This window comes from Girardinichthys multiradiatus, chromosome 12, assembly GCF_021462225.1.
Source record: "Girardinichthys multiradiatus isolate DD_20200921_A chromosome 12, DD_fGirMul_XY1, whole genome shotgun sequence".
NCBI lineage: Eukaryota > Metazoa > Chordata > Actinopteri > Cyprinodontiformes > Goodeidae > Girardinichthys > Girardinichthys multiradiatus.
Window position 1 is genome coordinate 42,623,615 of NC_061805.1, and position 16,577 is coordinate 42,640,191.

General features: G+C 38.5%; 1 protein-coding gene across 19 annotated transcripts in view; it reads right to left on the bottom strand.

Moving 5' to 3' along the window:
- kcnt1b (potassium sodium-activated channel subfamily T member 1b) overlaps positions 1-16,577 on the bottom strand; it is a 128,691-nt gene that overhangs the window by 77,645 nt on the left and 34,469 nt on the right. For 15 of the 19 annotated variants that reach the window (XM_047380921.1, XM_047380914.1, XM_047380919.1 and 12 more), the window contains one exon: positions 1,507-1,545. The exons of the other annotated variants lie outside the window; for them this stretch is intronic. In XM_047380921.1, coding sequence (XP_047236877.1) covers positions 1,507-1,545 — 39 coding nt within the window. The remainder of the gene's footprint in view (positions 1-1,506; positions 1,546-16,577) is intronic. 19 annotated transcript variants of the gene reach the window in all.

Sequence of the window (16,577 nt, forward strand, 5' to 3'; positions counted from 1 at the left end):
CTGGCCTACTGACTGCCCAGACTCACTCTGAACCCAGTGGTATCTTACAATGTTGAGCCTGGAAAACCAGTACAAAAATATATTTGTCGGCTTGCTGTCTAAAGTTTATGCAGTTCTTATTATTCTGATTTGATGGCTGGTTACGTTGACGGTTGTGATTGGTTTTTGCCCAGAACATCATCTGCAGCAGTGAATTGTGGGTAATATACCTCGGCGAAGTCCGCTTCGATGCGAGCTTCGCCGAAGGGCGGATGTGGGGCACATATGCTGCGGGCTAAGGACCACTCTGGAGAATTGGGACACACTACGCACTCGAACCCATCAACCGGAACGTGCAATTCAGGGACACGAGGGTGGAAGTGCGGGTATTGGGACAGGGCCTCAGACTGAACCTTCAAATCCATGTCCGACCAGGTCAGAGAGGTCAAAATTTATCGGGTTATTTTGAATTTTTTTTTTTACAGGTTTTACTGGTGGTATAGCTCAATTACAATTCCAGTTAATCATTATTGCATAGATATCAATAAGAACATAAATAATAAAGGTAGTTCTTGAAGCTATTCGTGATTTGCTGATATTCACTGTTTCTTCTAATAATCTTTAGTTGCTGGCCAATTTCAAATTCTAAATTAGTCAAACTGATTAGAAAACATCTAAATGGTTTCCATATTATCTATCTTTACCACTTCATAAATTCAATAAATCCCTATCCACTACTTGGTTTTGCCAAAAAAGTTAATCAAGTAATGCCGTCGCATACAAATCTGACAATGCAGATCTGAGAAGACTCCTTTCCTTAATGTGGTTTATATCATGCAGAAGCGAAACCACTTTTACAGTTATAAGACTGATGATACAACTCACAAACAGTAACCACTATAACAGCAACAATTGATGTTCCAATATTGTCTGTATACTATACATTGCATATTTGTCGACTTACTGGTATACTCAAATACACCTTCACAACACAGCTGAGCAGAACCCATTTATTTTATACTCCATATAAACATAATAGCTGTGTGTCTCACACATTCATAATAGATTGTGACATTTCCAAAAGTGATTGCAATAAAAATCGACAATCCAGCTAACAGTGTAGATAGAACTAGACTAGCTGTACGTCTTCCCTAAAGGTTTTACATCTCTGCTGACATGAATGATATTTGAAATCCAGGTGTAAAAAGATTAGCGTGCACATTCAGTCAATACACAAAGAGAGTGCAAATAGACACTCAAGCTACCTTTTCACCTTTTATTGTAAAGTAATATCTTAGAAATTCTACTTTGTGATCCAAAACATTACCAGCATGACTGGTGAAAAGGTAGCAAGATATGGGAAATTTCCATAATTAGTGCAAAATCTGTCATTTTTATCAATAATGCGAAATAATTCACATATGATACATCCAAAACCCAACTTGAACTGTGCAACATATACGTTTTGGTGCAGTCCAGTTCTCACTGCAGACATGCCATGCAAGCATGATGCATCCAGAAACTTACTGGGCATTGGTTGAGTCCATACTGTACTCCTCTTGATACCTGGACGTAGCACACATGGACACAGATAGGCACATGTTAGGTTGGGTCTGAGAAAGCAGGCGAGGGAAGAACAGTGTAAAAAGGTAGGAGAAAAGACCACTCTGGATTCCACGTCAGTTTGTTTGCATGTACTTACAATGAGGAAAAACAAAACAAATCCATAACCTTCTCTAAAGCAGTTAGTGCAGCAAAAGGAAATTGGTATTGCTTTTGGAATATAAGCAGATTTATAAAATGATAAAAAGAAAGAAAGTGTATTCTACTTAAATTCTGTAAGTTGAACTTTAATTTGCTCTGTTCATTCAATTTCTGCTACCAATACCTATCCAGCAAGGTTTTACTAAGATCAGTTTTCACGAACCAGTAAAAAGTATGTATATTTGGTTAAAATTCTTTTTATCTGAGGTTGACCTGAAATATTTGTCAGAGCTCAAGGCTCGTGTATGCAAAACAATTCAACTTTTAGTAAGATAAATACTTCAGCGACCAAAGGAATGGATATGCAAACCACAGGATATCAGTAAACACTGCCCCTCGATCACTCTCAGATTGTTCATGTTAAAATGAAGGTGGATAAATAAAAAATGTGTAACAATGAGGGAACTTATCAAAATGTGAAAGACATTCACCTTCTTCGAGTAAAAGACAGATTAATAAAAATCCCGATGGAAACAGGAAAATAGAATAATTACACTGTTTAATTAGACCCAGAAAAAATTAGATGGTCAGTTAGATTTCGGCTTATAGAAACCAGTCAAAATTCAGCAGTACGATAAGTAAATAAGATAGTCTGCAAAGCTGTGCTGGTAATTTTTGTATATTTTTTGTATTTTAAAACACTGAGTATGGCCTGAGAATATAATCAATTGCCTCGATGTTGAGGTCAATCCAATTTCAGATTAAATGAATTTGGATTTACATTCCCTGGAGGGCTGTAAATCATTGTCAACAGTGCAAAGACTTAAAAGGATATGATATTATATATTCGGCAGTTGATATCGTTAAAATAGGTCTAAATCAGCATCTGTAAATCCTGCACCAGACAGTGCCATGTCTGAAATCAAACAACTGGGTGATTTAACACCCTCACATAAGGATAGCCTCAGGACTTTAGGTGTCATTTTTGATCAAGCCCTCTCCTTGGAGCATCATTTAAAACAAAAGACCCGGTGTAAAGACCTGTTTTTCTCATTTGAGGAACATCTCCAAACTTAGATCCATGGGTTCCCTGAGTAAACCTGAGATGATAATACATGATTCTTTCTCTACACGACGGGATTATTGTGATGGTCTGTTTACCTGTTTTAATGAAAAGGGGCTTGCCGATCTTCAGGTCGTCCAAAACTCTGCTGCAAGATTACTAACTCGCAGCAGAAAACAGAATAACCCATATAACACCAGTTGCTGCAGTGGCTGCCTATCAGATCCGAGATTTCATTTTAAAATTCTAGTTTTAACTTTCAGAGCTCATTCATACACCTAAGGGCAATTTAGAGTGACCAATTAACCTAACAGGCATGTCTTTGGACTGTGGGAGGAAGCTAGAGTACCCAGTGAGAACCCATGCATGCACAGGGAGAACATGCAAACTCCATGCAGAAAGACCCCTGGTCGGGAATCGAACCCAGGACCTTCTTGCTGCAAGGCAACAGTACTACCAACTGCACCATCGTGCAGCCCAGTGTATGAATGAGTGTACTGTACACTGTTTATTCTGTTGTGAAGCACTTTGTGACATCCTGTCTGTGAAAACGGGCTATAAAAATTTTTTTTTCTTACTTACTTACTTAAATGGAGTGTCCATGACATCTAGGTTGAGTGTGGTCAAAAGGGAGGACACTATCTTGGTAATTTCGTCAAAAATGTTTTACCTTTCAACATCAGTGATTATTTTAAATATACTGTGTGGAAAGATTTCACAGAAGTCAAAAGGCTTTCAGTGGAAAGCCCTTTAAAGGATTTATGTCAATAATGTCTTTGTAATGTAGGTGCCCTCTTAAGCAAACAGATCAGGTTTGTTTAAATGAAAATTCTAATATTTCAACAAAACAAGTCAAACATTGTTCATGGTTCAAAAATATAAAATAGCAAACAAGGTAGAAAAAGAGGTATATTTGAGAAATATTTACTCATTTTTAAACTGATAATGAAACACTTTATTTATGTTAGTACAGGACTGACTTTACCACTGTGTTGCTTTAAAAGGATGTGAAATCTTTGCTGTTGGGTGGTGAACTACACCATAAAGAACTTTCACAAAGTCAAAACAGATGACTACGAGGGATTACTTTAGTACACAGTAACAGAAAATTCACCTTTTTGTATGTTTTTGGCCCTTCTATCTGGATTTAATCGTCTGGTAACCAATGTGACTGAAAGAAAAGCAATCAGGAGGTGATAACTTTGCCTATGCCTGGATATTACGTAGCAACAAGTGCATTAGCTCCTATTTTCTGATTCATCTGTTCATTTGTAGTTATTTGACAGCACTCTGATGAGCAATAAAGCTGCTAACAGCTTAGGTACTTCAGTTGTAAAGAGAAACAGATGCATCTTTTAGCTCTGCTAGCTTTCAGCAACAATAATCAACATGCAAAAAGAGTTGATAACTGATATATTTTTACTGAATAAATAAACATACTGCAAATAAAGTGTTATATTCTGCAGCAACTATAATTAAGAAAAAATATATACTTGGAAGAGGTAAAATGATCCTTACTTAGCTGCACTCCTGAGACAGCAAGTGCAAAAGGACCGTATGTTTTCAAAGTATGCCTTCAACTACTTTTACTGATAACTGCCTTAGGGGTTGACGTGTTCGGAAGAGAATTGAAGACAGCCCAAATTCTTCATATGACAAGTTCAGCCACAGAAATGTAATCTCTTTGACATTGGAAATACTGGCATTTCCAATACAGACTGAGAAAAAAAAAAAAAAGTTAGGTTTTGTGCCAATATAATTTTATCCATACAAGTTAGTAGCAAAATTATATGTTCTTGTAAATATTTCAGTACACACACAGTATTTCTTTAAATATTGCTTCTCTTCTGTAGCAAAGAAAGGACTTGCTGTAATTTTTATGTCTGTACTGGAATATGGGGTGTTGTATACATGTATGCTACCTCTTAATGTCTGCATATGTTTGAGTCAGTCGATCAGGACACTAGGATTTATAGCCCTTTCAAAAAGCTCTTAATCACCACTGTTGTTTATACAGGAAGGTAGGCTGGCTGCCCCATCCATCAGGATAAATCACTGATACATCATGATTTACAGAGCAATTCTTAAAATCCATCCTACATACCCCCTGAGCTATATCAACCAAAAAACGTTGGGAGTATTTGGAGTCTCTTCACTTTGAGAAACTCTAGCTTGTCACTTTCACAAGGGTCTGAACTGAACTGCGGAAGAAGTATTTTCATTTGCTATGAAGCAATTATGCTATGATATTAACGATATGCTGTTCCATCTCCCTCAAATCAGCTGCAGAATATCTTAAATCCATGACATACTGTCTCTGAACACTTTTCCAAGGGTTTTTAAGTTACTAGGAAACAAGTACTTCTAGTTGTAGATGCTTTTATAAATTATGCTCTCTTTTTGATTGAATATTGTATCTAAAATACTTTCTGTGTTGCTGTCTTGTCCAGGACCCTCTTGATAGGGTTCAATTGGACCATTTTAATCCTGGTTGATGTTTCCTGGTTAAATAAAGGTTAAATGAAAAATATCAATCATAAACTAGTATCAAGGTTTTAAAAATGTATGGCTTCAAAACCTGACCTGTCCTTTAACTTTTAGATGCATCCCTGCTCCAAAACATCTGAATTAAATGGCTGTCCTCAGCATGTCATCAAATTCTGCAGAGGCCTGTTAATAAACCATTCATTTGATTCAGGTGTGTTTGAACAGGGATCAGTCTAAAAGGGGAAGGACAATGGTTCTTTATGACAAGGGTTGCAGCATAGAATATAGTGCTCCTCCACCTGTTGCTTTGCACTGCTGATCAGCTACCTGAAAAAAGGCTAATACACATTTTACATGCTTAAAAGCAAAACAAGCCATGGTGTGCGACCCATCCCTCTTATTAAGGTAACACTATTTTAACACTACAAGGGGCATGTCTGCTCAGCAGCCAACAGCAGTCTTTCTTCCCAAGCAAATAGCTGATTAATTAATCAACCAATACCACATTCTTTGACGCCAAATTTTACTCTAAAAAGAAGAGAAAGGAAAAATGGCATAATATTTAGTTCAACACGCACATCATCGTGAATACTGCTACTAAATATTTGGTTTATTTTGCTAAAGTATATGTATGAAAATGAAAATAGCAAAATCATCAGTCAACAAATCTAAATCAATTTAATTGATGACATTATTCAAAGTAAAGTAATATCTCTAGCCAAGACCTACAGCATGCGCTGTGGCGGTTCGCAGCCGAGTGTGAAGCGGCTGGGATGAGGATCAGCTCCTCCAAGTCCGAGGCCATGGTACTCGACCGGAAAAGGGTGGCTTGTCCTCTTCAGGTTGGAGGGGAGTTCCTGCCTCAAGTGGAGGAGTTTAAGTATCTCGGGGTCTTGTTCACGAGTGAGGGAAGAATGGAGCGGGAGATCGACAGACGGATCGGTGCAGCTGCCACAGTAATGGGGGCACTGTGCCGGTCCATTGTGGTGAAGAGAGAGCTGAGCCGAAAAGCAAAGCTCTCAATTTACTGGTCGGTCTACGTTCCTACCCTCACCTATGGCCATGAACTTTGGGTCATGACCGAAAGAACGAGATCCCGGATACAAGCGGCTGAAATGAGCTTCCTCCGTAGGGTGGCCGGGCACTCCCTTAGAGATAGGGTGAGGAGCTCGGCCATCCGGGAGGGGCTCGGAGTAGAGCCGCTGCTCCTCCACATCGAGAGGAGCCAGTTGAGGTGGCTCGGGCATCTATACCGGATGCCTCCCACCGGGAGGAGGCCCAGGGGACGGCCCAGGACACGCTGGAGGGACTATGTCTCTCGGCTGGCCTGGGAACGCCTTGGGCTCCCCCTGGAGGAACTGGAGGAGGTGTCTGGAGAGAGGGACGTCTGGGCGTCTCTGCTGAGTCTGCTGCCCCCGCGACCCGGTCCTGGATAAGCGGAAGACGACGAACGAACGAAGTAATATCTTACAGGCTTTTTGCAATAGTGGGAAAAAAATATATATATATATTTTGTTTTAAATATTGGCAATTTGATAAAATTGTTAAATTTTTTTTCAATCTTTGTAAACACATGGTGAAACCTCTGTACTTTTACTTTATCATTCCATGAGAATCTAACACCGGTCCATTTTTATTTAATTACTCAACTTAACATTACTTTACTGACAGAAAGCATGTGGTGCATATTCGAGGGTGACACGGGAGTGGATTTTCTCTCTTCTCCCATCCAGTTCCCACGGAAAAATGTATTGTCCCGTCCCAATCCCAGGCCAGCATAACAAAAAAAATCCTGTCCCTTCCCACTCCTGGTAAATTGACTCCCACTCCCATCCCGCTCCCATTTAGAACGACTCCCACTCCTGTGCCACTCCCATTTTTGTTTTCTTCATTTAGTCTTTTGGCAATTTCTTTCTTTGAAGGACCAGTTAGGTCCCTGTTTTTAGCTGTAGTAAAGGCCAGTTAAAGTAAAAAGAATAATAATGAAGAAATAATAAAATATCAAACAAGGAAACAGACCATGCCTATCTTAGCTGAATAAACAAAATGTACATAGTTGTATTTTACTTCATTTATTAAGTGATTGTTTCATTTGAACAATGACATCACTTTTATGTTTCAAGTTGCTGAAAAGAAAGAAAAATGCATCTAGTAAGAGAACTGTACTTGTTGAACAAAAGGACAAAAAGGCATTATCTTCATAATTTAGAAACTGTACCTCAATGGTTCACAGCCCTGGTCCTCAGGGACCCCTTCCCTGCAAGTTTTAGATGTTTGTCTGCTCCAGAACACCTGATTCAAATTCTGACATGACCTCCTATACAGGCATCAAGAATGGAAGGTCAAACTGGACAAAATTAATACAATAAAATCATCATTAAATAAATAAATGTTGTGAATGTCCCATAAGTGAAGTAAATATAACATGAAAGAAATGTAACATTAAATGTGCCATTAAATTCAAGGTACCATTTATTTATTTAATACATCATTAGAAACAATAAATGTACCATTATATCATGAAATGGACTATTATGCAATTAAATCTGCCACTGAATAATTAAGTATAATTTTAAAGACGACATGACGTAATTAGTGGTACACTTAATATTTAATGATGTATTAACATAAATTGTACATTTAATGTTTTTTTCTGTTTCACAATGTATTTATTTAATATCTTCCCTTGATGAAGCCTTACTACGGAGCCCGCGAGGAGACATGTGGGAATTTTTTTCTTTTGCGTCCCCACGCAATAGTCTTTGCGTTATTTTGCAATACTTTGTGGAATAGTTTCCAAACCAGATAACTGCAAAAATGGAACAAACACTACACCCGTTTTTGAGATTTATTGAGTTTTATTTTGAAAACGGCCTTAAATAAAATAATCTTCAATCAGACTTAAAGACAGTTATTATCCACATGCTGTCAAACTACTGAACTCTGCACAATAATACTGCATGACACTTTATTTGCTTATTGCTGCTGCATGATGTGTATTTTATTTTATTTTTTGCACGCCATTAGTGCTTTTGTTTTTATCGTGATTTGAACGGTTCTTCTTATCCTAAGCATTTAATCACATTGTTGACTGCGTGTTAACCTGCATATGACAAATAAACCATATCAATGCCATATCAGTGTTGTTTGTTTTGTGAGCAGTTTGTCATCTGTGCTGCTGTTCCAAAATGCACAGCTTTCTCAAGGCAATTAACAACTTTTGCGTTCGCTCGCAAAAGTATTGCGCGGGGACGCAAAAGAAAAAAAAATCCACAATGTCCCCTCGCGGGCTTCCGTACCTTACCTCTTAAATCTTTAGTGCACATGCGAGCAATTTTGTTGCTCAGATGAGACTTGACACGTGATGGTACTTTTCGTTTGACGAATGAAAAGATGATTCAATCCAGAATTTGCCTTACAGGTGTCCCTTAATCACTGGTGAACTTGATTACGACTAAACACGTTTTACAAGCAGCATACTGCGTGTTAACACCGCTGCTTCAATAGACAAGTCCTTACTTCTGACTTTACGTTGCAAATCCAATTTTACCACGTCCAGTTCTCCACCTGCGTTTGCTCCCTCCATTCTGAAGCAGGTGGAAAACATCGATCAGAAGCACTGTTGGCTTGTGGGTCGTGTAGTTCGTTTGACTTGCATTATAGTATAGGCTTCTTGGAAAAAAACTACACAATGGCGGCGTCGATCCAAGTTTTTTTTTTTCTTAAAGTTTATAACAAAGCCTCAGTTTTACATTTCCAAAGACAATTGATCCTAGTTTGTTTTCCCTCCTATTGGTTAGCTCCCGCTCCCGTCTGCTCCCGTTCATGTTTTATCCTGTACCGTCCCAATCACTTGATCTTTACTAATGCTGTTTCCCATCCCACGGGATTCCCGAAAATTGTCAGCCTCTAGTGCATATGTGAGAGAGATGGATAGTAGTGCCCATACATTGTTAAAAATAATTATTGAAAAATGATTAATTATACATAGATGTGTGCCCAGGGGTGAAAGTGAGCCGGTACGGTCCGGTACTACGTACCACTAAAATATTCTGTGCCGGTACGCAGTACCGGGAAGAGGGAAGAACCCGACTGCCTGCTAGGAAGCCGTCATCCAGAACCAGTTACGGCTGCAAAAATTCACGAGCACACAAAGAAGATCAGATCTGCTACCAATAGACAGTCTAAAACACGACTTAATCTGTTTATAAATATAGTTATTTTCCCCTCATTCCAAATAGTTTCTGAACTGTTCTGCTATGCTGGAGTCTCAATGCTCTTGCTTTGCTTCTCCCCTCGGAGCTCGAGGTTTTTGTGAACGGCCAGCCTTTAAAACGAGCACCGCTACGTTTAATGTCTGTCTGCTCGCTGCTAAATATCCCAGTTAAAAGGAAAGGGAGAGTAACTAGCTGTGTTTCATGTTATTTTGCTGAATTACAGCAACACAGTACAACTCAAAAACACCGCTTACGACCGGTTTTCACATACAGTACATGAGAGCGCATGCGCACTTACCTCCGAAACAGAACGGTTACCAAGGAAATTGGTGCGTTCGATTTAATGAACTGGGAGATTTTACACAGGTGGTGCACAGGCATAAAGAACCACCGCTTGCATTAGGACAGGACGAACAATAAATCACTTAGCATCTACAGACTTTTAACTAAAATCGAGAAAACAACCGAACTGTCAAATTTCTTAGTTAGTCATTTTCTACCGCTTATTCCATAGTGGGTCACGGGGGAGCTGGTGCCTATCTCCAGCAGTCTATGGGCGAGAGGCAGGGTACACCCTGGGCAGGTCGCCATTGCAGGGCAACACACAAACAACCATGCACACACTCATTCATACACCTAAGGGCAATTTAGAGTGACCAATTAACCTAACAGGCATGTCTTTGGACTGTGGGAGGAAGCCGGAGTATCCGGTGAGAACCCACGCATGCACGGGGAGAACATGCAATCTCCATGCAGAAAGACCCCCGGTCAGGAATCGAACCCAAGACCTTCTTGCTGCAAGGCAACAGTGCTACCAACTGCACCACCATGCAGCCCTCAAATTTTTTATTTAAATGAAATCAAAACTTGACCACAACGCAGAGAACAATAACTTCTTTGTTCAAAAGAAAAGATGGAAACTGAAGATGAAAAGTTATGCATCAGAAAATTGTTTATTATTGTTACATACATGGCAGTTCTTTAACAATTGATATATATATTACATTGTCAAATTATTCTAATTTTTGCCTTATACAGACAGCCTACAGTAAAGTAAAATATTGATACATTTTAATTAGTTTGAGTTTGGACTTTGCTGAGAGAGAGAGAGAGAGAGAGAGAGATCTCGAAGGGGCCACAGATGAGAGTAACAATTACAACACCACACATTATATATATATATATATATATATATATATATATGTATGTATACCCCCAGTGCCTCCCCAGCCCCCCCTCTAGCTCCGTCCCTAAGTACCGGCAAGAATTGAAAACTACTTTCACCCCTGTGTATGCCTGAGAAACTTTTTTGTTTTTTTCTATTTGTTTTGTTTTCGTCTGACCTGAGAGACTTTATTCTCAATGTTTATTAAACATTTATGACAGATGGCATGCAATTTACAGCAAGGTGTTTATTAAACCCCTTCACTGAGTTTTGGGTGTTCAAATCAAATGTAGCTAATTGTTGCATGAAAGGGCAATAAATAAACATGAAGATAAACAAGAAGAGGACCTGTGCTGTCTTTGCTCTAAAAAAGGAGTAACAATGAACAGTGTTTTATGAACACATTGTAATCGAGCAAGGAGGGAATTTAGAGAGGAAATTAACAAATAAATAGTAGACAAACTGTTACACAAAAATCTGTTGCTTTTTAAATGGTGGAAAAATTATACAACGGGGTTGAATGATGATAAAATTGAAAAACAGCACAAATAAAATACAAAACAGCTGAGACTGTAAAAAGCTTAACAAATAGATACAATTCAGCTGTATCCTTTCTTTTACATCCCTATGAGCTGGAGTATTTCATTCCCATCCATCCCTTAACTACCTAACAGCTGTTTAAGGCTTATATGGAAACACATTCTCTTCCAGCTTGGCAGACAAATGAAGATGCATAACCTGAGGCAGTTTGTCCTTTACAATTTAAGAATAAGGTCTAGTTAATGTTTCACACTTATACACATTTATAAAACATCCTCAACATAAAGTACTCTGAAAATAAATGCTTCAAAGCTCATTTAGTGGGATAATAAAAACATTTGAAGAAGTGGAAAAATCATGGAACAAAAAAATGTTAAAGGCAATTTAAATTCTGGAAAGAACTAAAATAGGTTAAATCAGTGTCTTGAAGCATTTGGTCTGAATACTTTACTTACTAAAGCAGAGTTTTATAGTAGAGTTAGGTTTAAAAATGTTGTTTTGTAGACCACAATTTTCTACACTCTCCTTTTACCAATAATTTCAACATTTAAATCAATGAAAACCTCAAAATATTAGTACCAAACGGCAAAACACAGTAGCAAGTCCGCACAGTGTAAGTCAGTAACTCAAATCTTAAAATTACAAAAAAATGTACTTGTGCATCAGCACCATTTGCTGGAGGGCCAAACTTGTAGCATTCTTGAACAACGGTCTTGGGCCACACAAAATCTTTCCAAGGGACCCACAGGCAACGCTTTGGACACCCCAGTGTTATATTGATTAGGGCTGCATGATATCAGGAAAATACCAAATTGCAAGGCTCTTTTAGAAAATGGTGATGTTAATGTTAAGGATAATTAATCTGTTTACTCTTTTCTTTATTTGTGAGAGCAAATAGGGAGAGATGACATATATCTCCTCCTCCACCAAAAATAATCTGTCCGTTCAAAACACTTTTGCCATACAATTAAGAAAAAACTCTTCAACTTTCAGGAAAGCAACAACACAGTACATGGCATGGCTACAACTGATAGCTCTAAGAGAGCCAGCAGCCAGACCATCAAAATGATGGCATTGTTTGTGAGCATAAAGTTTAAAAAATGTTTTACCGTAGTCTTTCCTATAAATGCATTCTTTGTCACTAAAAACATTTTGATGATTACCTGCCCACCAATACATTTTTTCTCAATGTCCAAACAAACTGAACAAAGGAGTGTTTTGACTGCAGCTGTAATCTAATTGTGTATTAATATATGGATTTATCCTAACAACCACATATATTGTATGAGCTTAAAGTGGTCAGGCATAGACTCTGCAAGTCTATTGATAGACTTATTTAGTTTGAATGGTCGGTCAGAAAGCTTTCTCTAAAGTTTTTACAGCTACATTATTGTTGTTTAACAGCGATATATAATTGTATATCAAAGCTAAAAGAACAATAGCTTTTGTTGAAAGGTGTTGGGACCCAGCTATACAGGTCCTTCTCAAAAAATTAGCATATTGTGATAAAGTTCATTATTTTCCATAATGTCATGATGAAAATTTAACATTCATATATTTTAGATTCATTGCACACTAACTGACATATTTCAGGTCTTTTATTGTCTTAATACAGATGATTTTGGCATACAGCTCATGAAAACACAAAATTCCTATCTCACAAAATTAGCATATCATTAAAAGTGTCTCTAAATGAGCTATGAACCTAATCATCTGAATCAACGAGTTAACTCTAAACACCTGCAAAAGATTCCTGAGGCCTTTAAAACTCCCAGCCTGGTTCATCACTCAAAACCCCAATCATGGGTAAGACTGCCGACGTGACTGCTGTCCAGAAGGCCACTATTGACACCCTCAAGCAAGAGGGTAAGACACAGAAAGAAATTTCTGAACAAATAGGCTGTTCCTAGAGTGCTGTATCAAGGCACCTCAGTGGGAAGTCTGTGGGAAGGAAAAAGTGTGGCAGAAAACGCTGCACAACGAGAAGAGGTGACCGGACCCTGAGGAAAATTGTGGAGAAGGGCCGATTCCAGACCTTGGGGGACCTGCGGAAGCAGTGGACTGAGTCTGGAGTAGAAACATCCAGAGCCACCGTGCACAGGCGTGTGCAGGAAATGGGCTACAGGTGCCGCATTCCCCAGACCTGGGCTACAGAGAAGCAGCACTGGACTGTTGCTCAGTGGTCCAAAGTACTTTTTTCGGATGAAAGCAAATTCTGCATGTCATTCGGAAATCAAGGTGCCAGAGTCTGGAGGAAGACTGGGGAGAAGGAAATGCCAAAATGCCAGAAGTCCAGTGTCAAGTACCCACAGTCAGTGATGGTCTGGGGTGCCGTGTCAGCTGCTGGTGTTGGTCCACTGTGTTTTATCAAGGGCAGGGTCAATGCAACTAGCTATCAGATTTTGGACCACTTCATGCTTCCATCTGCTGAAAAGCTTTATGGAGATGAAGATTTCATTTTTCAGCACGACCTGGCACCTGCTCACAGTGCCAAAACCACTGGTAAATGGTTTACTGACCATGGTATCACTGTGCTCAATTGGCCTGCCAACTCTCCTGACCTGAACCCCATAGAGAATCTGTGGGATATTGTGAAGAGAACGTTGAGAGACTCAAGACCCAACACTCTGGATGAGCTAAAGGCCGCTATCGAAGCATCCTGGGCCTCCATAAGACCTCAGCAGTGCCACAGGCTGATCGCCTCCATGCCACGCCGCATTGAAGCAGTCATTTCTGCAAAAGGATTCCCGACCAAGTATTGAGTGCATAACTGTACATGATTATTTGAAGGTTGACGTTTTTTGTATTAAAAACACTTTTCTTTTATTGGTCGGATGAAATATGCTAATTTTGTGAGATAGGAATTTTGGGTTTTCATGAGCTGTATGCCAAAATCATCCGTATTAAGACAATAAAAGACCTGAAATATTTCAGTTAGTGTGCAATGAATCTAAAATATATGAATATTAAATTTTCATCATTACATTATAGAAAATAATGAACTTTATCACAATATGCTAATTTTTTGAGAAGGACCTGTACAACATTAAAGGCCAGTAAGAACTTTTCTGGAACTTTCAAAATAAATCACATTAACCTACTTCCAACACAGCCAGGAACAGGGGTAACAGCGGACTTCCCGTGACGTCACTGTTCAAATAAAAACCCCGCTTTTGCAACAGACAGACCTCTTCCATAAAAGTCCCCAGAGGAACTGGACGGAGGGACACAGCGCGCTAATGTCTCTTTGCTGGCAAACAGACATAACTCTTCAAACTGGATCCAAGTTAAGTAGGAATTAATTGCTGTTTGTGTATCTGGTATTCATTCATGAACCGGGGTAATTAAGGTACAAGCGTAGCTTGACTTTTTTCTCTGAGGTCTACAGAACCAAACTGTGTTCCAGAGAGTTCCCAGCAGAGACCCTGTCTCTAGAACGCAGAGTGCAGTGGTTTTCCCAGTCTGAAGGAAGGACAAAGGTCCTGCAACACAGCACGCCGCTCTACGTGCAGTTCAGCCCGGCCCGGCAGAACGAGCCACCCCTTTCCCACAGCTACGGAGGTTAGCTTCAAGTTAACCCTTTGTTCACTGTGGATGATTTCCTCAACTTCGTCACAACACAATCACAACACTTTTGTGTTGATAAATGGGACCCTCAGCTGCTTCCATTCAGTGTTATGTTTACAGAACCACTGCACACCTTGCAAATAAAAAGTATAAAGTCAATTGAGAGCAGTCTTTGTTCGTGAATCTTGTCTTTTCATTTTTTTGTATGAGGTTTATAATCTCTGCATTGAACTAAAATGTCATGGACTCTGATTTTATTAGTGGTGGTGGGGTGCTGGTTTGCCAGATCTGCTCTCAGTTAGCAATTGCCCTTTCCATTTCTTTATCCTTACTGAACAGATCAACCATGTAATAACTGCCCAAAACTCACATTTGAGCTGGAAACTTTGCTATTATTAATTTGGATTTGGTTGGCCACTGAATTGTGCCATGAGGCATGAGGACATAACCTAATCGCTCTTTGGTAACTTTGTGTTACATGCTCAGCTACCTTGTCCTTGCGTTCTTTCTTTTCATGAAAGTATTCAGTTAGTAGTAAAAGAGGGCTCATAAAAATTGTATAGCTTATAATATATTTTGTATTGCTTATAATATGAGCCTAATGTTTGATTTCTATACAGATAACACCTTCTGTGACTCTCTAACCAGCTGAACACAAATCCCACACTGATCACATTACACAACCTAGAAAGCTCTCAAACTCCAGACAAAGTCCAACCAGTCTGTTTGGAATAAATCTGGATTAATTTAGATATTAACAAAACTCCTTTGGAATTACAGACATACTGTCATTAAAAACAAAAATAATAATACAGAGACAAACAGTATTAATTCTCCTAAGTCCCTGCCATCAACTAGAATCCTGACCATAACAGTGGTTTAAGCTGGGTTTCCTAGACAACCAGCCAGATGATACATTAGGTTTTAAAGCACAAGTCATTCAAAGATAATGTGTTTAAGATTAGAATACAAACACATTTATGCATGGCCAATATCATTCAGTTTCAGAGCTGACTAAGAATCAATCTGTTCTGCTCCTATTGTTCAGAGTGGCTGCTGATGGATTCACTGGTTTTAAGAAAATAGAATTTGATCAGAAACAGGTAATCACTTATCACTACAATCACCGACATCACAGCAGCAACACCAAATCTAATTTTCACCAGTGTTATCCTTGCACAGCATTTTTAAATTTATTACTGCTAATATTATTCATCGTCAAATAGAGTTAATTCATCTGTTATATATCTCAATGCTTTTCTTTCCAAGTTCACCATCACCACTTCCATTAATGTCATTATCACTGCAAGTGTTATTAGTATTTACACTCTTGATAGTTTTTGAAACATTGATCCCCTTTAAAGCTTCATCGTTTATATATTATAACTGTTGGTGGTATAACTGCATTCATGTGTTTTTTGGTAAGAATTTATAAAACGCTGTATTATTTCCCAGTGAATAACTGTGCATTAATGTGTTGCTCAGGCTTACATTCATTATTAGCAGTGACACAGAATCAAAGTCAGCAGTTCAGAAAAGTCAGCTAAATGCAATTTGTGCTGCCAATAACTTTCTTTCATTTAATACCAACATTAAAACAATTACAAGTAAAATTCCAAAAATTAAAACATTGGGCAAAAGTTAAATTTTTTTTTTTTCAATTTTCTAAGACCCAGAATTTGGGGTTTTCTTTATCTGCAAACCATAATAATCAAAATTACAAAAATCAAAGCTTTGCAATATTTCACTCTATAATCTATGAATATGATTTTTACTCTCTGAAATGAGTGACGATATTCAAATTGTTTTGTATTTCTAATTATACTGGTGTTTTTCTGTATTATGAGTTAACTAG